Source organism: Capra hircus, chromosome 6 (genome assembly GCF_001704415.2).
Source record: "Capra hircus breed San Clemente chromosome 6, ASM170441v1, whole genome shotgun sequence".
In the NCBI taxonomy this organism is placed as follows: Eukaryota; Metazoa; Chordata; class Mammalia; order Artiodactyla; family Bovidae; genus Capra; species Capra hircus.
In genome coordinates this window covers 37,181,719-37,208,263 of record NC_030813.1, presented here as the reverse complement: position 1 = coordinate 37,208,263, position 26,545 = coordinate 37,181,719, and the positions used below count along the sequence as shown (strand labels likewise).

Genomic DNA, 26,545 nt, shown 5'->3' with positions numbered 1-26,545 from the left:
AGTTATACAACAGGCCTCAACTTTCCAAAAAGTAGAGTTGCCAGATAAAATACAGGACACTCATTTATATTTGAAATTCAGACAAACAACAAAGCATGTTTTAGTATTAGCACAGGGCATATGATAATAAAAGATGATTCATTGCTTTTCTGACTTTCAAATTAACTGAGCATCCTGAGCATAATTTTATTTTCTAAAATTGTTCGATCTTACCCCCCCAAAAAAAGTCAATGTGATGAGAGAAAAAGGAGGAAGAAGATGAGAAAGGATGCTAGTTTAAAAGTTCAAACAGGCATAGCCAAGGGCAAAACAAGAATTTAGATTGACTCTTGGATTAAAACAGAAATAAAGCTACAAAGCACATTTGAGGAAAAATTATGGCAATTTGAATATACACAGTATGTTAGGTGATTTGTGGAATTATTAATAATTTTCTTAGGTGTGATCATCGCATTACATTTTGAAAGTGGTTCAGGCTTTATTCTTAAGAGAATTACAATCAAATATTTAGGGGTAGATCTAGGAAAACCTCTAAAGCAATCTTGAGAAAGAAAAGCAAAGCTGGAGGCATCATTTCCTGATTTCAAACTATTTTATGGTACTGGCATAAAAATACACACAGACCAATGGAACAGAATTAGGAGCTGAGAAATAAGTATATGGTCAACTAATCTTTGACAAAGGCACCAAGAATACTCAATAGGAAAAGGATAATCTCTTCAGAAAATGATGCTAAGAAAGCTGGAAGTCCACATGCAAAAGAATGAAATAAGATCCTTATACCAAACACAAAAATTAACTCAAAATACATCATACAGTGTATTATAGTGCTGGTGGAAATGTAAATTGGCACAGCCCTTAAGGGAAAAAAAAAGGAGGTTCCTAAAAAGTTCAAAATAGAATGAACTAATAAGCTGTATGAACTAAAAATCCCACTTCTGGATACATATCGAAAGGAAATGGGATCAGGATCTTGACGGGATATCTGCATTTCCATTTTCACAGCAGCATTATTCACAATTGCCAAGATATGGATACAACATGTCTTTTGACAGATGAATGGATAAAGAAAAAAGGGTATGTACATATATAGTGGAATATTATTCAGTCATTAAAAAAAAACAAGGCAATCCTGCTGTTTGGAACAATATAGATGAACCTAGCTGGAGAAGGGCACGGCACCCCACTCCAGTATTCTTGCCTGGAGAATCCCATGGACAGAGGAGCCTGGCGGGCTATAGTCCCTAGGGTTGCAAAACGTCAGACATGACTGAAGCGCCTGAACACACATGCATGCATGCAGATGAACCTAGAAGACATTATGCTGAGTGAAATAAGACAAGACCCAGAAAGACACATACTATATGATCTCACCTATACACGGAATCTAAAAAATCCAGACTCACAGAACCAGCCACTGCCAGGGCTGGGGTCTGACAGAAATGAGATGTTGGTCAATGGTACAAACTTTCAATCACAAGGTGAATAAGTTCTGGAAATTTGATGCACAGCAAGGTGATTATAATTAATAATACTGTATTTAGTTGAAATTTGCTAAGAGTAGATCTTTAGTATTCTCACCATGACACACACACCTACCCACAAAGTAACTATGTGAGCTAATGGGTTTGCTAATTAACTTGATTATAGTAATAATTTCACAATAAACAAGTATATTAAATCATCATATTCTACAACTTAAAAAAAATCACACCATACAACCTAATTATATACAACTTTTAATTAAATCAAATCACAATAATGCTGAAAAAAATAAATGTTAATAGATGAAGCTCCTAGTTCAAAGAGAGATCAATATAAGGAGAAAAAAGTAATAATTATAAAAAATGCTACATCATTTTTGTTTCTCTTTGTTTTATGTGTTTTCCTTATAAACAGATTCATTTTTAAAAAATGATTGAAACATTACTGTCAAATAAGTAGAGTTAAAAAGCAAATAGTATGCAATGCAGCTATAAGTTTATTCTGTATTATTAAAGGTCTAATAAAAATAAAACTATTATGAACCATTACACACCAAATAACAGGAAGACAAAATGTTACATAATAAAAACTATTATAATCACAGTAAATAATTGATTAAAACATAATAATAGGAAAACCTAGATGACCTTGGGTATGGTAATGACTTTTTAGATAAAATACCAAAGGTGTGATCCATGAAAGAAAGGATTTGTAAGCTGTACTTTATTAAAACTTAGAAGTTCTGCTCTGCAAATGATAAAGTTAAAAGAACAAGAAGACAAGATACAGACCAGGAGAAAATATTTTTAAAAGACAAATTTGACAGAAGACTGTTATCCAAAATATAAAAAGAACTCTTGAGACTCAACAATAAGAAAACAAACAACACAATTAAAATATGGTCCAAAGACCTTAGCATATATCTTACCAAATAAGCATATAAAAAATTCCATATCATATGTCATGAATTCAGTTCAGTCACTCAGTTATGTCCGACTCTTTGTGACCCCATGGACTGCAGCATGCCAGGCTTCCCTGCCCATCACCAACTCCCGGAGCTTGCTCAAACTTATGTCCATTGAGTTGGTGATTCTATCCATTATCTCATCCTCTGTCTTTCCCTTCTCCTCCTGCCTTCAATCTTTCCCAGAATCAGGGTCTTTCCCAAGGAGTCAGTTCTTCGCATCAGGTGGCCAAAGTGTTGGAGCTTCAGCTTCAGCATCAGTCCTTCCGATGAATATTCAGGACTGGTTTCCTTTAGGATAGACTGGTTTGATCTCCTTGCTATCCAAGAAACTCTCAAGAGTCTTCTCCAACACCATCAGGGAAATACAAGTTAAAACAATGAGATACCACCACATACCTATTAGAATGGTCAAAATCCAGAACACAGATGATATCAAATGCTGGCAAGGATCACTGTTGACAAGAATGCAAAATGGTACAGCTACCTTGGAAGACAGTTTGGTAGTCTCTTACAAAACTAAACATACTACCTGCGTTTGTGCTCAGTAATGTCCAGTTCTTTGCAACCTCATGGACTGCAGCCCACCAAGATCCTCTGTCCATTGGGATTTTTCAGGGAAGAATATTGGAATGGGTGGCCATTTCCTACTCCAGGGTATCTTCCCGACCCAGGGATCAAATCCTCATCTCCTGCGTTGGCAGATGGATTCTTTTACCACTGCGCCACCTGGGAAGGCCCAGTTATTACCCCAGGATACAGCAATAGCACTCTTTGGTATTTACCCAAATGAATTGAAAACATAACCACAAACACCTGCACATGGATGTTTATAGCAACTTTATTCATAATTGCCAAAACTTGGAAACAACCAAAATATCATTCAGTAAGTGAATGGCTAAATAAACTGTACTTTTTCAGCACTGAAAAGGAATGAGCCATTAAAGCCATTAAAAGACACAGAGAAAAATTTAATGCATAGTACTAAGTGGAAGAAGCCAATCTGAAAAGTGTATGACTCTTAACTAGACGACATTCTGAAAAAGACCAAACTATGGACACAGTGAAAAGATCATCCCTCATGGAGGGATGAACAGGCACCACTCCGAAGATTTTTACAGCAGAGAAACTATTCCATATATGCTAAAATAGGGATATAATACATGTCATTATGTGTTGTGCTATGCTGTGCTTAGTCGCTAAATCGTGTCTGACTCTTTGCAACCTCATGGACTGTAGCCCACCAGGCTCCTCTGTCCATGGGGATTCTCCAGGCAAGAACATTAGAGTGGGTTGTCATGCCCTCTCCAGGGGATCTTCCCAACCCAGGGATTGACCCCAGGTCTCCTTTATTGCAGGCAGATTATTTACTGTCTGAGCCACCAGGGAAGCCCAAGAATACTGGAGTGGGTAGCCTATCCTTTCTCCAGGGGATCTTCCTGACCCAGGAATTGAATCAGGGACTCCTGCATTGCAGGTGGATTCTTTACCAGCTGAGCTACCAGGGAAGTCCATATGTCATTATACACTTGCCCAAAACCATATAATGTACAACACCAAAAGTGAACCCTAATATAAACTCTAGATTTTGAGTGATAATATTGTGCAAATATAGGTTCATTAATTGTACTTCATGCATCATTCTGATCAGTATGTTTATAATTGGGAAAGTTAGGCAAATGTGGAGGCAAGGGTTAGATGGGAACTCTATTTTCTTCTCAACTTTTTGTGAAACTACACTGACAAAAAATACAAAGTTGTTGCTGCTGCTGCTGCTAAGTCGCTTCAGTCGTGTCCGACTCTGTGCAGCCCCATAGATGGCAGTCCACCACACTCCTCTGTCCCTGGGATTCTCCAAGCAAGAACACTGGAGTGGGTTGCCATTTCTTTCTCCAATGCACGAAAGTGAAAATTAAAGTGAAGTCGCTCAGTCGTGTCCAACTCTTCGCGACCCCATGGACTGCAGCCTACCAGCCTCCTCTGTCCATGGGATTTTTCAGGCAAGAGTACTGGAGTGGGGTGCCATCGCAGGGAAAGAACATAACAGTAGTAAAAAAAAATTAATGTATCACTTAGATTTACTTAGAAAACAGATGACATACTCAACAGACTGTTTTGACTAGATGTTCTATGCTAATGGGTTTGTAGGTTAATGAGTTGGGGCAAGTTCTGGGAGATGGAGAAAGACAGGAAAGACTGGTGTGCTGGAGTCCATGGGGTTGCAAAGAGTCAGACAGGACTGAGCGACTGAACGACGATGAATCCAGCCCCATTACTGAGGCATGACCCTTCTGAGGTTTCTACTCAACACCTGTGTATTACAAAGTTTCTCTACTCTGGACGTTTGAAGAATTTAAAAAATTCCCCATTCCATGAAAGCACTGAGAATTTTTCTACCTGCTGGTAGTTTAGTTGCTAAGTCATGTCCAACTCTTGCAACCCCATGGATAGAGAAGCCTGGCAGGCTACAGTCCATGGGATTCTCCAAGCAAGAATATTGGAGTGGGTTGCCATGTCCTTCTCCAGGGGATCTTCCCAACCCAGGAATCGAACCCAGTCTCCTGCATTGTAGGCAGATTCTCTACCAACTAAGCTACAAGGGAAGCCCCAGATTTTTATTTATTTTTAAATTTATGTTTTTGGCCACGTGGCACGTGGGCTGTTAGTTCTCTGACCGGGGATCAAACCTGCATCCCCTGCATTGAAAGCATGGAGTCTTAACCATTGGACTACCAGGGAACTCCTGGTAATTCTTCCTTTTGCCTCAGGCAGATTCTTCAAATGCTTTGAAGACTCAAAGGCAACACCCTGGACATCTCTGGAGCTCTTTGTGCAGCTCTCGCCTCTCTAGTACTCTGTCTGTGACTTCCATAAACCTTGGCTTCCCCAAATTCTCAACTTACTCTGCCTTTTCAACTAAGGAAGACTGTACTGTAGCCTGGAATCATGAGTTAGAGAATTACTGGGGAAACCGTAGGAATCATGTTGTTTGTTTTTCTTCTTTCAAGGATTACTATTCATCACTGTCTATTGTCCAGTGTTTGAAACCATTTTTCATATGTTTTAATTGGTTATTTATTTCAGGGAAGTGGGTAAATATGCTTTTGTTGCTCCATGAGGTCTAGGAACAGAAATCCTTTAAAAATAATATTAACTTAACAAAAAAAAAAGGAATGAAAAAGATCAAATAAAATATATGGCCATGCAGAAATGAAAAGTGAGCTGGCATAATTCATGAAGAGAATTAAAGATTTAAAATAAATAGCTAAGTAGCATTTAAAACTACAAAAATATGAAAGGTGGAGATGAGGGACAGGATATGTAAAAATCCTATTGAAAACAAAACCAGAAAATGATAAAAGGAGAAACCACTGGAAAGAGGATAATATGTAAATTAAATAATAGCTTCAACATATGCATAATTGGTATTTCTGGATTAATGGAACAAAACAAATGAAAGAATATTTCAAAAGTATAAAAGTAGAAAGCCTTTCTAAAATACATGGAAATCTTGATTTACTGATTAAATTATACAGTATTTTCCAGAAAAACAGTTATGCAGAATGATCAACCCATATATATAATTCTTAGAGCAGAGTTATTTTAAACTCACTAAACAGGTAACTTTTGGACAGAAAAATCAACTCATATGAAAGTTGAGTTGAGAGAGAAAAATGTGGGTTTAATCGGACCTCCTACTTCTCCATAGCAACATTTAATGACAGAGGAAGGTGGAAGAATGTTTCCAGAATCCTGAAAACAAGAGAGAAAAAAAAAAAAGAGATTGAGCCAAAAATATTGTGCCCTGCCCATTTGTTTTATGTTTATGGCAACAGAAAAGCAGTCTCAATTTTGTACAGATTCTGGGAACAAAGAAGCATTAATGAGTCCTTCTTTTAAAAACAAAAAAAAGTAAGAAAGAAAAGAAACTACTTAATAAAAAAATCTATCCCTAAATGACTAAATCAAGAGAAGTAACCCAAAAAGGGGCAACTCATATTTTAAAAGTCCTGGCAATGAGTATTGAGCATATCTAAATATAAAAAATAGATATTATATTTATTATTTAAGGAAAAAACGAAAGTTTATAGACTGGCTACATAAAAGCTACTATTCATTTTAAAAAGTGTTTGTGGAGAGTATACATTTGCTAATATACTTATCTTTCAAAAAAAGAGTCAAAGGTTACTGAAAATTGATGAATTAAAAAATAATTGCTTGCCTCATTAAAAAAAGGTGATTGACATTAAGAGTTTGTAAATAATTTCAAAATATCATTTAGACAGAAACCCAACATAGATCACTAATGCTCTGTGATAAACTGATGAGCAACAGCCCTTTATGGGTTAGACCAAAGTAGGGACTGAGAGTGTCATTCAGTAAAATTAAACTCTTAAAATTTACAACTTCAAAAGATCTTATATAGCCAGTGAGGGAGAATGTGAAGGTAGCTACCATAACCAAACCAGGAAGGAATTAGTAAAGGTTAAACACCTGAGTCAAAGGAACAGACCAGATCACCTAGAAATAAACTCATGCATATGTAGCCCATTGATTTTCAGTAATGGTGCAAAGGTGATTTAATAGAGAAGGGATAGTCTTTTTGCTAACAGTGCTGGAACAACTGGATATCAATATGTGAAAAATAGAAACAAACCCACCCTCCATACCTCACATCATATACAAAAATTATCTCAAAATGGATTATATGCCAAAATGTAAAACATGAAATTACAAAACTTCTAGAAGAAAATATAGGAGAAAATGTTCATGGCCTTCAGTGAAGCAAAGATTTTTTAAATATAATATCAAAGTTTCACAATCCATAGAAAAAAGTCATAAATTGGATTTTAACAAAATTATGAAGTGATGCTATTAAAAATACTGTAAGAATGAAAGATATTTTAAAAAGGCCCTTTGGAAATTACAGCAAAGATTTCAAAGATATTAAAAAAGAAAAGTAGGGTTCAGCATCCCTTCGAATCTCTAACCTCTTAACCCTTGCAGAGTGGTCTAGCCTACTAGCCATCCTGTATGCCCTACTTAGCCGACTTAGCTCAGATTATCAATTGTTCATATAGCATCTTACTTATATCATTACCACAACCCTTACCAGTCTGTATGATCTACTTCTATTCAAATCTATTAACTAGTACTATTTCAAGTGCAAGGGACAAAAACTCTAACCAAAAAAATAATCAAAAAAGAAAGTACTGGTTATTAAAGCCCAGGAATAGATCTAATTTCAGTGCAGCTTTCACGGGCTTAAAAGATGTCATGAGAACCTGGTAATTCTCCACCTCCTAGGACCCACCCAACACATAATCGATCAGAATCCCTAGGAGCTAGACTCCAGACCCTTAAATAGCAACCAGAATAAAAACAACAACAACAGCAAAAACCTTCCATATAGCACTCACTGAATAATTGCTTTATCTGTGTATAGCTTGTCCCTGCAAGCTAATTACAAATGTTGTGGGCAAGGACAATTTCTTTTGCACTCTAATGATATATAAATTTATGCTAGATGGATATAAAGCATATATTCTGGCAAGTCTGATAAACCTGGGAAAGCTGTAAACATCATGTGTGTTGGCATCAAAAGGTTCTGGAAAAAAATCTGACATCCTTTTGGAAATCGAACTAGTGAAAACAGAGCTATATTCAAAATTTTTGAACAACTACATCCAAATTGTAATAGTGAAGAAGTTTATAAACTGGTAAAGAGAAAAGCTTCACACAGTATTCCAAAGAGCTCTATTATTGATCCTATATTATTCAAAATCTTTTGACTGTGGATAAAGATATATATATATATCTGCATCTGACAAAACTGGAATATAGTAAATTATAAAAATGTATTTTACAAAGTTCTTGAATAGCATGGCCACCCAAATATTATCACCAGTTCAATTTTGGTATTCTTCCAGTCTTCACATTATATATTTTTATGTATATATATTGTTGGCTTCTATTTTTCCCCTGGCATAAACATTTTGGCTGCCAACTTGTCTAGACTTACATCCTTACAACTCCAAATCTAGTGGGAAGAAAAGCTTTTCTTTTCCAAGAGCTCAAAAAAAAATTATGATGTCCTAATTTCCATTGGACAGAGCCATCTCCCATGCCTGTTCTTAAATACCTTTCACAGGTGTCAAGGGGATGATATACTCTGGTTGGCCAAGCCTGAGACCCACAGCTACCACTTAGGAGCTTAGTGATAGTGTCAGTCACATCTGAGGAGCTCATGGACTCAGAATGGGAGAGAGGGTGGCTCCCCAGGAAAATATGATTATTGCTATAATAAGAAAGGGAACTGGCTGCTAGGCTGCTAAACTACAAATGAGCCAGGGTCTCTGCTCCCCAGGGATTATGTTCCTACCTGGAAAAACTACTGTGTTAACAGATAGTTTCAATATAAGGTGTAAATGTTGTAATAAAGGTTTGCAAGGTAGAGGGACAAGTAAATTCAAACAGCAAGGCCAAGGTTGTGCCTAAAGAAGTTTCTGAAAGGAGATGATGCCTGACTAGATTCTTAAGTCTTTACCAGGTTAGAAGAGGACTTGGGAGTGATATAAAGATGTTTGTTTTCGGGGGGAGGGAGGTGGGAGGGAGGTTCAAGAGGGAGGGGACTTATGTATACCTATGGCTGATTCATGATGATGTATGGCAGAAACCATCACAATTTTGTAATTATCCTCCAATTAAAACTAAAATAAAAAAATTTTAAATGTTTGTTTTGTCTTTTTATTGAGGTATTGTTGATTTACAATATTATATTAGTGTCAAGTATAAATGGCACCCTTGACTGAGAAGACTTGATCCCCTTGAAGGCAGGAATCATATCTTTTCTTTGCCTCCCCAGAATTCCACATGGTGCCTGATGACTAGTCTGTGTTTGACGAATTTATTAACATTCCCTCATTATGTCTTCAACAAAAACTCTGCAGTAATCTGTAAGGTTGATATTTAATCTCACTATTCAAAGCCAGAAACAGAGGGAGAGATTAGATCATCAAAATCACAGTGCCAACCAACAGTGGTGCCATGGTAACCCCCCACAGAGGTAGGGACATATCCAAACCAAACTCCAGACATGAAGAAGAATACCACAAATCCCAGCCTTGCATTAACAGAGCAGTAAAGTGAGAAATTAAATAAAGTCAACATTTTAGTATGCTTGGCAGTTCTTATAAAGCCCCAAACACCAAATTTTCTTCTACTGATTTCAGATGTCAAGTGATAAAAATTTATTTTAAAATGTTCTTGAATAAATAAGGACTGAGAAAAAAATCGAAAGGGAAATGTGTTTGTTTGGGTGAGTTGCTAAGCAACCCCACACATGCCAGAGACTCCTTTTGGATTTCCGTCTGAAGGTGGAATCTGTGGGACCGATGGTACTTTGGCTTGCGTCTGTTTCATTGGTTCACACTGGAAAATTAAAGCAAAACAGGAAACAAACAAGCAATTCTAATAGTACTGAAGTCAGAGGTGTGGAGAATACTAAGTATTAAATTAAGCTAGACTATTTTGAAAGCTGCCTTTCAGATGGCTTCTGAGTGTCCTCGGTGGCACTAACATTAATAGGTGAGGTTTTACAAGTGTGTCCCCAGAAGAATCAACCACACAGATGAAATACAACCAAACTGCATTCAGGCAATTTATCTATTTATCTATTCCACACAGTGTTTTAGGTCCTATAGATGCCTGAAATTTGTAATATGGCAATAGAACGTAGCAACCAGATGAAGAAAAATAGGAGTTGTGCATTTCCTTTCATTTAAAAAGTGATAACTTCTTAGAAAAACAGTTTTACACTGGGTACTAAAGGAAGAAATTCTGTGAGAAAAGAAATTTACAACCTCAAGGCCTGCTTGAGCAAAAGCTAGGGAGCTCTGAAGGGGCAAAACATGTCAAGGTAAAAGCAGAAAGAGAATACTGATAAGCCGGAAAGAATGAATAAATATTTGAGCAGGAAATGTATTCGACAGCTGGAAAGGGTTTATAAAGACTAAGATAGAAATTAGTACTGAAATTCCTGGAATGTAAGATTTAAAGATGCTATGGATCAAATACTATCCAAGTTACCTTACACAAATATTGCTGCACATTTTAAATAATCACATTTTTTTTCAATGATTTGTGTATCAAGTTTCAAGTAAACACACATCTAAGTTTGAATTCTGTATATGTGGACACATTTCCAATCTGCATTCTTTAGAGGACGGGGGTATCATCTTAGAATATTTCAGATATGTTTTAAATAACTGATACTGTAAAAGGGGATGTATGTTATTATTATTAATTAGAGAATAAAGTCTGTACTCCATATCATGTGTCTAAGGCTTCCCATGATTCAGCTTGCCTACCTGCCCCTCCCACACCAGCCTGAGTAGTTTCTCCTCTCATTCCTCCCATGTTGAAAATCTTCACTACTGACCTGATACTAAATTATATTCTCTTGTCTATTGTCATTTAGACTCAGTGTGTGTATCTCTCCAATGAGATTATAGCTCCCTGAAGGATCTGCCCAAATAGTATTTTGTTTTGTATATTCTAACTAATATAATAATGTTACTTACTATGTATAGTTAACACACAGAATTTGAACCCACAAATATCTTCCTCCTTATGTCTCTGGACTCTAGGCCTGCTAGCAGAAAATATTAATAGAAAGAGCAAACAAAAAATGAATAGGCAGAAATTTGCCATCTTCTAAACCTTGAACTCTGGAAAACCAAAATATCCTTGGGGGTCAAATATCACAAAACTGAAAACAGCATTTTGAGCTGGGAATATGATAGCTTCATGTAGGCATAAGCTATTCCAAGGGCCCTTGGAGCCCAGAGGAGAAATGGTGGTCTGCAAAAGTTAAAAAGAGATCTATATGAAGAATTAGGAACTCCCTGTCAGCAGTCTAGCTGTGTGGCTTAAATGATTGTATCTGACTAGATTCATTCATTCCTCCAACCAATCTGCAGGGAATACAAGCTCTGTAAGGGTGGGGCTTTTCACTGGTGTCATCGCTTGCACTCTCTCCTGGTGTTGTGCCTGGCACCTAGCAGATGCTCCCTTAGTACTTGTTATGGAATCCTCTGTCCTGGTCATGGAATGGCCATCCTCAAGAAGTTCACTGTCTGGTTAGGACAAAGATTTCCAAATAAGCAATTATCACAAATGAAAACATTTATCATGAATAAGCTATAAGAGTGTATAATGCTTATACTTGAGCATTTACCCTGTGCCAGGCAGTGTTCCACATGCCCTTACATGTATGCTGCTGCTGCTGCTGCTAAGTCGCTTCAGTCGTGTCTGACTCTGTGCAACCCTATAGACGGCAGCCCACCAGGCTCCCCCGTCCCTGGGATTCTCCAGGCAAGAACACTGGAGTGGGTTGCCATTTCCTTCTCCAATGCATGAAAGTGAAACGTGAAAGTGAAGTCACTCAGTCATGTCCGACTCTTAGCGACCCCATGGACCGCAGCCTACCAGGCTCCTCTGTCCATGGGATTTTCCAGGCAAGAGTACTGGAGTGGGTTGCCATTGCCTTCTCCGCCTTACATGTATAAATTCACCTAATCTTCGCAACAACCTTATGAGATGAATACCATTATTATTTTCATATTCACAGACACAATAAGGTTAAGCCACCTGCCCAAGGTCACAGCTAGGATGCGGCAGAGCAGGAACTGAAGCAGGGTTCATAATTAGCACACTGTAGGCACAAAGAGTTCGTCAGACTTAAGGACCACTGATGTTTCTTCTAGACCTGGGCTGCAGATGATGGTACCACTGGTGATAACAAACCACTAGAAATACCAGGGAAATGTTTCATGAAACCCTATCCATTTGGAACATATCGGGACTTCTCAATGTAGGGTGCTCCAGAATTCTTCAAGAAGATACAGAATTTTAGGCCTGAAATTCTGGAGCTTCTGAATCAATAAGGTTGCAGTGGGGACGTAGAATCTGTATTTTTAACAAAGCATCACACCAATGTTAATAATCATATTTTTAAAAATACTACACTAGCCCCACTCCAGTACTCTTGCCTGGAAAATCCCATGGACTGAGGAGCCTCGTAGGCTGCAGTCCATGGGGTCACGAAGAGTCGGACACAACTGAGCAACTTCACTTTGACTTTTCACTTTCATGCACTGGAGAAGGAAATGGCAACCCACTCCAGTGTTCTTGCCTGGAGAATCCCAGGGACAGGGGAGCCTGGTAGGCTACCGTCTATGGGATAGCACAGAGTCGGACACGACTGAAGCGACTTAGCAGCAGCAGCAGCAGCAGACCTATTTGGACACAATTTAGCAGTTCAACAACAACAGGACCTATTCTACAGTAGAACCGTTTGGTTGAGATTCTGCCCTCTTTTTTCAGGTCTGGCTCTCCTCTGGCCAGATATCTGACTACTTGACCTGATAATGCTCTGCTGGGGGCACTGACATCTTTAGACGCTCCTCAAATGACAGGCATCACAACCCTTACCCAAGACAATCATTTCTGATTTATTTATCTATCTTCTCTTGATGTGGCTCAGATGGTAAAGAATCTGCCTGCAATGTAGGAGACCCGGGTTCAATGCCTAGGTCAGGAAAGATCCCCTGGAAAAGGTAATGGCTACCCACTCCAGTATTCTTGCCTGAATAATTCCATGGACAGAGGATTCTGGTGGGCTACCGTCCACGGGGGTCACAAAGAGTCAGACATAATTAAGTGACTAACACACTTTTCTTGAGGGGCAGGGGCTGTGTCATACTCTGCTCTACATGCTAGCTCCTAATTCAGCAAGAAATGTCTTCTAAAGGAATTGATGGGTGGCATGAGCCAGGCCAGTAATTCACATCCACCAGCCCTACCCTTGAGACCATCATAGTTAAGTGAAGGATACAGACACCTGCAGATAAACTGCAGGATTAGATGATAAGATGGCTGTGATTACCTAAATACAAACAGCATTTGATGAGGGCACAGGGAACCAGCAAAAGGTGCTGCGTAGGTGGCTGTATGGGGTGGGAAACCATGCTAGAAGAGCAGACTGGGAGCTTTAATGGGCTGAATTGTGTCCCCCTCAGAAATTCCCATGTTGAAGTCAAACACCCTCCCCTCCCCTACCAGGGCATCTCAGAATGTGACTGTATTGGAAAACAGGTCTTTTTGAAAGGTAATTAAGTAAAAAATGAGATCATTAGAATAGGCCCTCATCCAGGAATCTGACTGGTGTCCTCATAAAAAAAGAGGAAATTAGGACACAGATGCACACAGAGGTAAGGGCATGTGAAGACGCAGGGAGAAGACAGCCACCTACAAGCCAAAGAGAGAGGCCTCAGAAGAAACCAACCTTGTCAACACCCTGATCTGAGACTTCCAGCCTCTAGAATTGTGAGAAAATAAATGTCTGCTGTTTCAGACACCCAGTCTGTGGTACTTTTTTATGATGACCCTAGCAAAAAATATAGGAGCAGATTGTGAAAATTTACTAAGTCAAACTACAGAAATTAAATGCTATCCTTTAAGCTGTCAGAAGCCTCCATAGAAGTCTAAGCATCAACGTGACATGAATAGGTTTGGTTCCAGAACATGATTTGGAAACAGTGGATATCAGGAAGTGGAGAAGGAAGGTGGAGTTGGCAGATCCACTGTTCCAATGAAGAACAAAACAAGCTCTAAGGGCCCTGGACAAAAATCATTGACAATGGGAATGAGTATCAGAGGTCCCATCAGAGAGATATTTGTGGGGCAGAAGTAAGACAGTTTGGGGAAAATGGAGTGTAGGACAAGAGTAAGCAGATGAGGATAACATGCAGTGTAGTTTGGGGAGTTGAGGGATGCCTCAGATCTCAACCGGGGATACAGAAGGTGAAGCAGGCTTAGAGAAGAGGTGAAAAGATAATAAATGTCATTTGCGATGAATGAAGTTTGAGACAACTGCAGAGTGTCGAGCTGGATCTGTAGGATTCCGCTAGTCACGGGTGGTGGGGTGGTGGGAAGGGATCGGCGGACCTCACGCGGAGCACCAGCCATTCAGAAGCCCCGAGACCATATTCTTGGGGTCCCCACAAAGTGTGGAGAGGGAAGCCAAAGAGACCATCCAAAAAGCAGCAGAATCGGGGCGAGGAGGGCCGCCCTCCAAAGGCCAAGGAAGTCAGCGCTAGGAGTTAGTCGGTATTGATAGTTTTCAGATGAAGGAAAGATTTTGCCCCTGCTGCAGACATCAATTCAGGCTGGATCTCGTTTTCTCTCACTATCCCATAAAGCGGTTTACCTCTCGCCCCGCACTTTGGTCAATCGAGGTAGAAGTGGCTGGCGGGTAACGGGGACCCAAGCATTATCTCAAGTCACGCAGGCAGTGACAGCTCCCGAAACCCTTTCCCTGCGGGCAGGCAAGCGGGCGGGTCAGCGACTCCCACCCCGCCCGCGCCCTTCCACCAGAATGGAATGCGGGCGCGCGCGCCCGGGCTCTGGCTGCACTTGGAACTCCGGCCCGGACGCCGCTCCCCGAGCGCGCCGGCTGCGGGGGCGGCTTCCTCGCGCCTCCCCCTGCATCGCGCCGCGGCCGCTGGGCGAGGCGAGGCTGGGGGAGGCGGGCCGAGGGGGCGGGAGAGGGACGCGGGACTGCAGGGAGGTCGGGGGCGGGGAGCAGGAGGCGGCGGGCCCGAGGAAGAAAGGAACATGGCTCCTGCGGCAGGCGGCGCCGAGCACGGCGCGCGGCGAGGGCGCCCCGGGCACCAGTGACCGTGATGGTGAACTCGAGCCGCGTGCAGCCGCAGCAGCCCGGGGACGCGAGGCGGTCGCCGGCCCCTCGAGCGCCGGGCCCCGGGCGGCTGATGGCGGGCGGCGCGACTGCCGGCGCCGGCCTCGCTGCCCCGGGCGGCCTCCGCGAGCAGAGGGGCCTGGAGATCGAGATGGAGCGCATCCGGCAGGCTGCCGCGCGGGACCCCCCGGCCGGAGCCTCGGCCTCCCCGTCTCCTCCGCTCTCGTCGTGCTCGCGGCAGGCGTGGAGCCGCGACAACCCGGGCTTCGAGGCCGAGGAGGAAGAGGAGGAAGAAGAGGTGGAGGGAGAAGAAGGGGGAATGGTGGTGGAGATGGACGTAGAGTGGCGCCCCGGCAGCAGGAGGTCGGCCTCCTCCTCGGCCGTGAGCTCCGCGGGCGCCCGGGGCCGGGGGCTGGGGGGCTACCACAGTGCGGGCCATCCGAGCGGGAGGCGGCGTCAGCGAGAGGACCAGGGCCCGCCGAGTCCCAGCCCCGCCGGCGGCGGGGACCCGCTGCATCGCCACCTCCCCCTGGACGGGCAGCATCCCCGAGTGGCCTGGGCCGAGAGACTCGTTCGCGGGCTGCGAGGTAAGAGCGCGACCCTCAGCGGCTGATGCACAAACCAGATCTGCGGGCGCTGTCGGAGCCATCCGCGCTGAGGGCAGCTCTCTCGGGCTCCAGCTCGCATCCCCTTTGCGTCCCCGCCTCCCTTGGAAGGGTCTTCCCCACCTCTGCTAATTCTGCTCTATTTCCGGTACCTAGCGCGGAATTCCACGGCGCCCTTGTTGGTGCAAATTTATTGGATACCTCCTTCTAAAAGAAAATCTGTCATCTTATAAGATGGTGGTTGCAACTGCATATTTGCTAATTTCACTAAATAAAAACAAAAATTCTCTGCTAGCACCCATGGTCTTCCACTGGCCTGGATGTCCTGTTGCTCCTTATCCCGTTCTGGAAAGGGTAAGCAACACAGTGTCCCAGTTGTGGGAGGAGTGTCATTGGGTAGTCACTGATGTTGTTTTGGTGATGTCTGTGGTTGTTTAGGGGAGAGGGAGCTGTTGAGAACACTACGAATAGAATAAAATGTTTAGGAAAACAGTTACTTGGCCATTTCTAATTCTAGGCATTTTTTTCCCCTAAACAGTTGCAAAGTAAATGTTAACATTGTTTGAAAAACTTGAAAGTATGTTTTTAAATAACTAAATTAATGTTCTTTGACATTCCAATGAAACAGTGAAGTCATCAGATACCAGCTGTGTGGAAATATGTCAGAGTTTGGTGCACCCAGCTCTCCAAAAGGCAGGAAAGGAATTTTCAAAAATTGCCAGTGCCTTTTAAGAGGACACAAATTTTCCAGGAGCAGATGGGATCCTGTTTTTGCAAAGTTTTGTCAGAGGCATCCTTGGAAAAGAGTTGTATTTGCTCTTACATTCCAAATGATTTTAATCTCTACTTTTGAGAGTTTTTCCAGTCTCAGTCTTTTGAAATTCTCCCTTCCCTTCCGCTCCTGTCAGTTTTGAAAATCTTGCACAAAAAACTATCCAGATATTTTCATAGCAACATGATTAGTACCAAGTCAGGCTTATACCTGAATCCCAATTACACCACAGGTTGACTGAATGACCTCTAGCAAACTGCTTAACCGCTCTGATCTCCAGTTTTTTATTTTGTTTTAAAAAAGAGATAATCATAATACTTAGCTCTTGACATGGGAGAATTAAATGAGATGAGACATAAAATATGTAGCAAGTCTGCCATGTTGTGAGTGCTTCATAAGTAGAAATTAAATCATGGATTCTATAAGTGTACATTTTGGTGCTCTTACATAGTGATTATGCTAGTTTAATTGATTCAGGGCATGGTGGGGACCAAAAGACCCTTTTTAGTCACCTGTGTGAGAAAATTAGTGAAAAAACTCATTAATACTTTTTTAAGGTTCCAAATTATATTCAAACAAAGTTTATATTATTTTACTTCGTATTAACTGTGCTTTTTAAAATATTCACTAAAATGAGAGGTTTCTTATAAGTTAATAAGCAATGGAAAGTCATGATCCTTTTAACTCAGCTTAAGTGTTTAATAACATATTTCATATTGTCTGAAAAAGCTCAATAATGGAATATAACTATGTGAAATATGTGAGTGCATATGTAAGTTTATTTCTTTTAAAGAAAAGTTTCAAAAAATTTACAGTGAATAAAGTAACAGTAAAACTTCTGGTCCAACCTTATCAATGGTTGATAAGATCTCCTAACCTTATGAATTAGGAGAGTAGAATCATGAGAATCTTTTTTTATAGAAAATTTTAGAAATAAATTTTATTACTTTGTGAAGAAATATAATTGATATCCTTGTCACTTATTAAATAACCTTTGTTAGATAATTAGTAGTACCTACTGTGAAAATAGACTGTGCTAGTTGCCACCAAAAAAAAAAAGAAAGAACTAAAATAACACATCACCATTTACCTGAGGACAGAAACCCAGAAATGTGAAATGAGTAACCATGAATGAGTTGTGATATTTTTTCCCTCATCGGATATTGTTGTTGTTTAGTTGCTAAGTCGTGTCTGACTCTTGTGACCCCATGGACTAGCCTGCCAGGCTCCTCTGTGCATGGGTTTTCCCAGGCAAGAATACTGGAGTGGGTTGTCATTTCCTTCTCCAGGGGATCTTCTCAACCCAGGGATCAAACCTGAGTCTCCTGCATTGGCAGGCAGATTCTTTACCACTGAGCTATCAGTGATCGAACCCCCATCTTGGGGTTCAATAACAGAAATCTTTACTGCATTATATAAGTAGTGCCCAGGGTCGCAAGAGAGAGGGTGACTTGGAATTTTCTAAAGATAGGAGCCAAACTCAAGTTTGGCGTTTTCAGGCGCTTCCCTGGAGGTCTCACATCAGAATTCCTAGCCTTTGTTTGTCATTCATAAAATGGAAGAGTTGAACCTAATCTTCAAGTTCCCTTCTAGCTTCAGTTGTTCAATGACACAAATCTGAGTGGGAAAACAAATGATCATTTCTCCTTGGACACTGAATAGATCTGTTCTCTTATCAGGAGTAAGATGGCAAAGAAGTTTGAGGCCTGATTATAGAAAGCATTGTGTCTAACCAAGGAATTAAATTATCTCTGAATATTAAGAAGCAGTTGAAAGTTTTGGGGCAGAAGCAGAACATGCCGAAAGGGAATATGAGTCAGGCCTCATGCTGTGCAGGAGCGCTTACAGAGGGAGAAAGGGAGGCAGGAGGACGAGGTAGGGGGCAGCCAGTGAAGGGGAGATGATGACCTGGACCAGAGGCGAAAAAAGAAGGCTAAAAGACTGAAAGACTGCTCCAAGCTTAAAAGCATCTCCAACCCAATGATCTTGTTTACTTTTTTCTTAGCAAACACTTTTTAACGCAGAGATAAAATTTGAGAATCTATATGAGTTATCAGATTTTCTGAATTTCCAAAGTTGAATGTGTTTTATGGATGTATCAATTTATTACAGTCACTTTCTGTTTACTGTTTCAGACATACGTCATCACTGTCCATGTCCAGAACTTTTTCATCTTCCCAAACAAGTCTACCCATTAAATACTACCTCCCAGCTCCCCTTTTCTTCCCTGCCCTGCAACCTCTCTGTCTCGATGAATTTTCCTGTTCTAGGTATTAGTGGAATCATACAGTATTTGTCCTTTCACATCTGGCTTATTTCACTTAGTATAATGTTTTTAACGTTTCCCAATGTCGTAGCATGTATCTGAACTTCATTTGTTTTGATGACTGAATAGTATCCTCTTGTATGTATACAACACATTTTGTTTATCCATTCATCAGTTGGGAGAAGGCAATCGCACCCCACTCCAGTACTCTTGCCTGGAAAATCCCATGGACAGAGGAGCCTGGTAGGCTGCAGTCCATGGGGTCGCTAAGAGTCGGACATGACTGAGCAGCTTCACTTTTGCTTTTCACTTTCCTGCATTGGAGAAGGAAATAGCAACCCACTCCAGTGTTCTTGCCTGGAGAATCCCAGGGACGGGGGAGCCTGGTGGGCTGCCGTCTATGGGGTCGCACAGAGTCGGACACGACTGAAGCGACTTAGTGGCGGCAGCAGCAGCAGCATTCATCAGTTGATGAACATTTGGGTTGTTTCTACCTTTTGGCTATTATGACTTTCCCTGTATTTTTAATCCAACCCTCACTCCATAATTTTTCCCTTTTTATTTGCACTATAATTGTGAACAAATGAGACTTTGTATTTTCATTGTGAGGGGATTTTGTTTGAGGGAGGGCTGTTACTCTGTGCGGTATGATAAGACTCTGCTAGTAACAGCATTTGTGCAGTCAACAAACATTTATGGAGCATCTTCTTTGTGGTAGGTACTAGGGATACAGAGATGAATAATATTAAGATCCCAATTCCCAAGGAGTTTAGAGTTTAGTAGGGGGATCACAGGTGTAAGTAAATAATTGCAGTGCCAGGTCAGGTACCCAAAGAAGAGAGGACCAGTTAGTTCTATCTGGGGAGGTTAGAAATAAAACTTGAGTTACACTTTGAAGAATTCAAAGGGGGGAGTTGGGAAGGGAAGAATAGCAGAAGACCAAGATGGCTGGTACCTCATTGGTATTAATACTTTTTCCTATAGACAGAGACAGTGAGGGCTTCAAACAGGGGACTGATACAGTCACACGCCAATCTGAAGATGATTCTAGCAAGGATGCAGGGAATCGGGTGAGATGGAGAACAGGTTAGGAAAAGGTGACAAAGGCTGCAGCCAAGGATTGTGAGCTGGGATGGAAGAAAGCTAGATTAAAGAGAGGCGGAACCCATCAGAATTGTGGACCAGCCCCATGTGAGGGTTATGAAAAGGGCCTATTCTCAAATGAAACCCGTGTTTCTGACTTGGTACCGTTAACCCACCTATTTAGCCACAGGGAAAACAGTTCTCTAGACAAAGGAAAAAAGACAGAAATCTGTTTGTGGCATGATAGTGTGAGTTGTCTGTGGAATATGCGTGTAATCTGTGACACATTCCTGTCTTCGCCTCAGGAGGAGGCTGTCTAAGAATTGGAGGCTCAAAAGTCAGTATCATTTAAAGTAGCAACTGACTGTTCTATAGAAAATGGACCAATAATAAAAAGTCACTTCCCCTTCAGAAGGTGTCCAAGCAATTCAAATGACTATTGGGAAGGATTGTATTCATCTTTCTAAGCAAGGTCCACATGTGTCCAAGCACAAAAATGGGATTCTTTTATAACATGAATCCAACGAGAATTCAGTCGGGCTATTCACAGTGACTTCAAAGTCTGTATGGATTTGGGTCTTCACACCAACTTAGCATCAGAAGTAGGATGCCTCACAAATTTGAACCTATTTCTGAAACTATAAATGGGCCTCTTCCAACCACTCTAAATGTTGTACACATATAAAATTTCTTATTCCCAGAGCAACCCCACAGAGAAGTACTCTTATTCCCTTTCCAAATGAGGAAGTGAAGGCTCATGGTTTGAGGTAAGGTCTCATAGCCCTTAAGGGGTGATGCTTCATTTAAACACAGCTCAGGCTCCAGACGGAGAAGGCGCGAGCAACCCACTCCAGTACTCTTGCCTGGAAAATCCCAGGGACGGAGGAGTCTGGTGGGCTGCTGTCTATGGGGTCGCACAGAGTCAGACACGACTGATGCGAGTTAGCAGCAGCAACAGCAGCAGCAGACTCCAGACCCCCCCCCCCCACCACACCTTGTCATGATCAAGGAGTTCTGAGGGGTTCATGCATTTCAGATGAGACAGGGTTAATGTGAGGCACTGAGAAGGAAATGGCACCCCACTCCAGTACTCTTGCCTGGAAAATCCCATGGATGGAGGAGCCCGGTAGGCTGCAGTCCAGGGGGTCGCTAGGAGTCAGACATGACTGAGCGACTTCACTTTCACTTTTCACTTTTATGCACTGGAGAAGGAAATGGCAACCCACTCCAGTGTTCTTGCCTGGAAAATCCCAGGGACGGGGGAGCCTGGTGGGCTGCTGTCTATGGGGTCACACAAAGTCAGACACGACTGAAGCAACTTAGCAGAATGTGAGGCAAAAGATCCACACTGAATCTTTTTACCATAGAACTGAGAGATACTATATTAACAAGATGAGTTGATATGATCACTGCAGTTAGTTTCAGAATAATTGAGGAGGACTTCCTTGGCAGTCCAGCGGTTACCGTTCAGTGCTTCCAATGAAAGGGGCGTAGGTTCAATCCCTAGTCAGGGAACTAAGAGCCCACATGCCCTGTGGCAGGACCAAAAAGAAATACAAAGAAACAAAAAAACTGAGGAGTCGGTGAGGGTTTTGAAGAATCAAGGTTGGTGTGGAGTTGATGGTAATTGTTAAAGCTGGGTGAAGGATATATGAGAGTTCATTATATCATTCTCTCTGTGATATTTTTTATAAATTGCAAAATAAAAAGGGCTTAGAAGCATTTGGGCTTCCCTGATAGCTCGGTTGATAAAGAATACACCTGCAATGCAGGAGACCCAGGTTCGATTGCTGGGTTAGGAAGATCCTCTGGAGAAGGGACTGGCTACCCTCTCCAGTATTATTGGGCTTCCCGTATGGCTCAGATCGTAAAGAATCCACCTGTAATGCAGGAGACCTGGGTTTGACCCCTGGGTTGGGAAGATCCCCTGGAAAAGGGAAAGTCTACCCACTCCAGTATTCTGACCTGGAGAAATCCTTGGACTGTATAGTCCATGGGGTCGCAAAGAGTCGGATATGACTGAGTGACTTTCACTTAGAAGCATTTGGATAAAAGAGTTGCAAAATGGCATTTTTTCAAAATCTTTTTTTTGGCTGTGCCACACAGCCTTTGGGATCTTAGTTCTCCAACCAGAGATCCAATCCATGACCCTTGCATTGGAAGCCTGTAGTTTGGTTTGTTTTTTTTTTTTTTAAGATTTTTTTGTAGACCTTTTTTTTCAACGTCTTTTATTGAATTGGTTACGATATTGCTTCCATCTTATGTTTTTTGACTGCAAGGCAGGTGGGATCGTAGCTCCCCGACCAGGGATCAAACCCACATCCCCTGCATTAGAAGGCAAAGTCCCAACCACTGGACCACCAGGGAAACCCCATCAAAGTCAGTTATGTTGGAGACGTTTTTGGTGTTTTGGATTATCCATCTCAGAATTCCCCCATATGCGTATTAATAAGGAACACTATTTAGGTAATGTGCTCTGACTTTGGGCTCTAACATTGACTAAGCACCTTCTTACACAGGAAGGAAATTGTGTATTGTCCCCTGTCCTCTCAGATCACATTCTCCTAACAGATGGAGACACATTATCTACAGAACGTGAGTGCCTTCAGGTACTCCCTCCACAGCTGGGACAATGGTGGGAAAAGACAGTTACTTTTGAAGAATGCTGCCATTTTGGACTTGAACTCTACCCTTAACCATTCCTGTTGTATCATTCCTGCTAAACATGGGAAACATGTTGGCTATAGGACAGCTCTTTTTTCCATTTGTAGTTGCAGCCATTTCTTACCTATCAAGATGTGAGGGGGTCCCTGTATCCAAAGACTGACCCTACATATACACCCAATGGAGAAACTGTATGAATTTTTTATAGCAATCATATTTGAGGAGGTAGCTAGAGTAATTTAGAAAAAGTAAATCCATAAAAATATGTTTTTATAAAATATAAATAAACGGGCTTGTTTCTTTTTGTTTGAAATGTTTCCTTCAAGGGCTAGAATTAAATTACTATCGACCATTGCAAATTTAGTTTAAAGAAAATTTGATAGGAGTTTGGTTTTTCTATTTATAGGTCAAGCAAAACCATTTGTAAATATTAAGAACTATGACTTTTCCTTGGTGCATAATTGTTTATAAACCATGGGAAAGAGTGAAATCACTGACCAAGTGAAGCAAGGCAGCCGTCTGTCCTGATGGTCAAGGGACTAGCAATTTCCGCTTATGTGTATATTTTAGGCCTGGCCTCCAAAAGAAATACACCCAAAGAAATGGTGTGGTCGTGTCCAGGGCTACTGAGCCTAATATTTGGCTGCCTCTCTGTTATTTTGAGTTGTAATTTTCCATGTCATCTAAATTTGTAATAATTCTTTAATATGATAGAGTTTCAGCGAACAAACATTCTACTTGCTGCATTTCTTCTGAGTGAGTAATTCCCTGACAACTACCAGATCTTGGCAGAAGAAGACCTAGTCATAAGTTATGCTCCACTTTCGGCGTGGTGAAACCTAGGACGCGTAACACAGTGTCTTTGAAGGCAGATGCTGATTTTTCCAAAAGAAATTTGGGAGAGAGGAAAGGAAATGAAATACCCCAATTTAGGAGTAGAACTGATGTATGATTATAAGACTTAAAAAGTACATAAACGCTAGAGATGAAGTCATTTCTTCCGAGTGCAAGACCATATACCATTTCCCCCCGTTCTCTGTGGCTTGATTGTGGCGTCAGTGGCTGTGTGAGTTTCCATGAGGAAGGGGTTAAAGTCTGTGGACTCAAGTGTGAGGCAATTTGCCATTAACAGCCGAGTTAATCTAACAAAAAGGATTGAGAGGTTTGTCATTTTTGGAAAGGCTCGTCCAAGTAACCAGCAATGTGACTTGACCACACTGTTCACTAGTGGGGGTTTGGACGGCCACCATGTCTGTCTGCCGGCCGCGTCCAAAACTGCGGGATCTGTCTCCAGCCAGCTCACCAAGGCTTATGTCATCTTTGCTCAGCTGGCCCAACAGTTTTTCCATCTGCTAAAATATGGAGCATGGTTGCTGATTTTACTCTTTCTCCAAAGAGAGAGAGAGAAGGCGGATGAGTTGTTGCTTTTAATTTAAAAATCATATGCTAATTGAAATTTTAGAAATCTGTTCGGCTAAGCATGTTTTTAGTGTAATCACTCAGCGTTGAATTTCCTAAAAGGCAAAAATGGGTACAGAGCAGAGATTTTACATCAGTGTGTTAGAATATTGATAGATGTTTCCACGATGAAGTGATGCTCCAACCAGGACTTCTTTTTATCAGAGGTGACCTAAAAGGTATCATTTACAACGTAGTTACTTAAGAGGATAATTAATTTAGTAGTACGATAATTCTTCCTGCATATAGGCAGAGCTGATATGTATGCACAATTATTTAACCTCCTCTCATAAGCTGCCCAAATTTCCTCTTCTCTTTCTAATTTTTTACTAAGATATTTTCTAATGAGGTTGGGAGCTTAGACAGTGATCAGATTGTTGCCTTGTGTTTTGCACATCTTGTGGGGGTGAGACAGTGGAGACTGATGTATTCCCAAATTAAAGGTACTTCTACTAAAACCCTTTCTCAGTTGTTTTTAGAGCATGCTAAAAAAAAAAAAAAAAAAACCAGGAGAACCTCCCTTAAAGTATACTATTTTGTATGTGTTTTTTTCTTTCACCATTCATGAGATTTTTGAAAAATAAAATGACATCTTTTATTATTATTTTAAAGGTCTCTGGGGAACAAGACTCATGGAGGAAAGCAGCACTGACCGAGAGAAGTACCTTAAAAGTGTTTTACGGGAACTGGCCACATACCTCCTTTTTCTCATAGTCTTATGCATCTGTAAGTAGAACATTTTCTTCCAATAAAGGAAAAGTTTTGAAAATATTTGACCTGTCAAATCATGACTAAAAGGAACTATGGAGGCACCTAAACAGTTACTTCAGAAGTTCTCCTCTCTGTTATTAATTCTAGTTTAGAATTTGGTAAAGTTCTCATCTCTCCTCAGATAAACGTTGATCAAAATTTGGCATTATCTGATTGGCCACTTTGTTATCAGCTGTGACCATTTTTACTGTGACATGCACGGAGCAGACACCAAGACTCCCAGACATCAAGAAACCAAGTAAAAGGACTATTGTATCAGATGTTTTGGCAATAATTATAGTGTCAGTATCATTTCATCAGTTAGTGTAAAGTCTATATAGGAATGAAGTAGAGTATGTAGTTTAATTTTCAGAAAATACATATAGTGTCACCTAATATTGCTTTTATGGCTCTATATATTTTAAAGTCCCCTTTTTCTGGATTTGGATGTGTTGTGTGAATGTTTTCGTTCTCATTATTTCTTCCAAATCTTCAGTAATTGTGGATTGTCACTCTACAGGAAACTTACTGCAGACTCATCTCCTTTTTTCAATACATACCCACATCCTCTGAGAACTGGGGAGGGATGGCTTAGCTAAAAAACATGTCTTTGAAACCACGTGCCTCAAAATCCAGAAAGTCACAGGCAACGAATTACCTCTGAATCAAAGGATGTTGGTTGATGGAGTGCTGTCCTATCCCATCTAAAGCCCTTTATGAGAACAGAAAGGAAAGAGGTTTATGACCAAAGGCCCTCTTACTATATTCCTCAGGGAAAGGAGTTTGTTCTTACAGTGTCCACTAAGAAATGCTTAAAAACCAACACCACCCTTGGAAAGTGTCCCCTTCTTTGTAAATGGAGAGAGTTAGGATTTAATCAATACTTTAATAATGCCATTCTTATTATATTAAAATTGACCACCTTGAATTTAACTGAGTGCTAAAAGCTTCCTTAAAAAATGGGGTTTTTTTTACTAGATTTATAAAAAGATGTGTAAGTTGAACATAAAAGATTAAGGAAACATTTAAGTTTTGATATTTGTAATTTTAAGAAATTAAATATTGACTTATTTAACATCCCCACACAGGTTTTTATTAATACTAGTAAGCTTTTAATGAGCTTTAACAGAGCATGACTTCTTACACTTTCTGAGACTTTGCCTATCTGCATGGGAACTTAAGGGGGAAAAAAAGTTAGTTAAGCTAAAAAGTGTATATCTGTGAGGGGCTTCCCTGTTGGTTCAGTGGTAAAGAATCCACCTGAAATGCAGGAGACACGGGTTCAATCTCTGGGTCAAGATCCCCTGGAGAAGGAAATGGCAACCCACTCCAGTATTCTCACCTGGGACATCCCATGGACAGAGGAGTCTGGTGGGCTATAGACCATGGGTCAGAAGAAAATTGGACACGACTCAGCAACTAAACAACAGCATGTATGTCTGAACAACATCCATTTTCTTGCTTTTTTCTACCTAATTATCTGAAATTTTCTGTTATTTGTTTAGGAAAAAATATTTCATTACTTCTGAAAACATGTGTTATCTAGGCAGTGCTGAAAATCTAGAAATGATCTATTCAGTTCTTTAAAGCTTATAAAGTAAGAGATGGGATATTTTGAACTTTTATGTTCTACGCCCTTAGAACTTAAATACTAAAGGCAAGTTTGCTTCCACTGTAGAAATGGTGCTTAAATATTAAACTATGTTGTTTTTGTCCAGTCACTCAGTCGTGTCCAATT

At 40.9% G+C, this 26,545-nt stretch overlaps 1 protein-coding gene across 2 annotated transcripts in view; it reads left to right on the top strand.

Annotated features, from left to right (window-relative positions):
• Positions 15,112-26,545, top strand: part of PKD2 (polycystin 2, transient receptor potential cation channel) — a 66,957-nt gene continuing 55,523 nt past the window's right edge. For both annotated transcript variants that reach the window (XM_018049318.1, XM_005681449.3), the window contains exons 1-2: positions 15,112-15,796; positions 24,670-24,783. In XM_018049318.1, the coding sequence (XP_017904807.1) occupies positions 15,196-15,796; positions 24,670-24,783 (715 nt within the window). In that variant the 5' untranslated portion in view covers positions 15,112-15,195. The remainder of the gene's footprint in view (positions 15,797-24,669; positions 24,784-26,545) is intronic.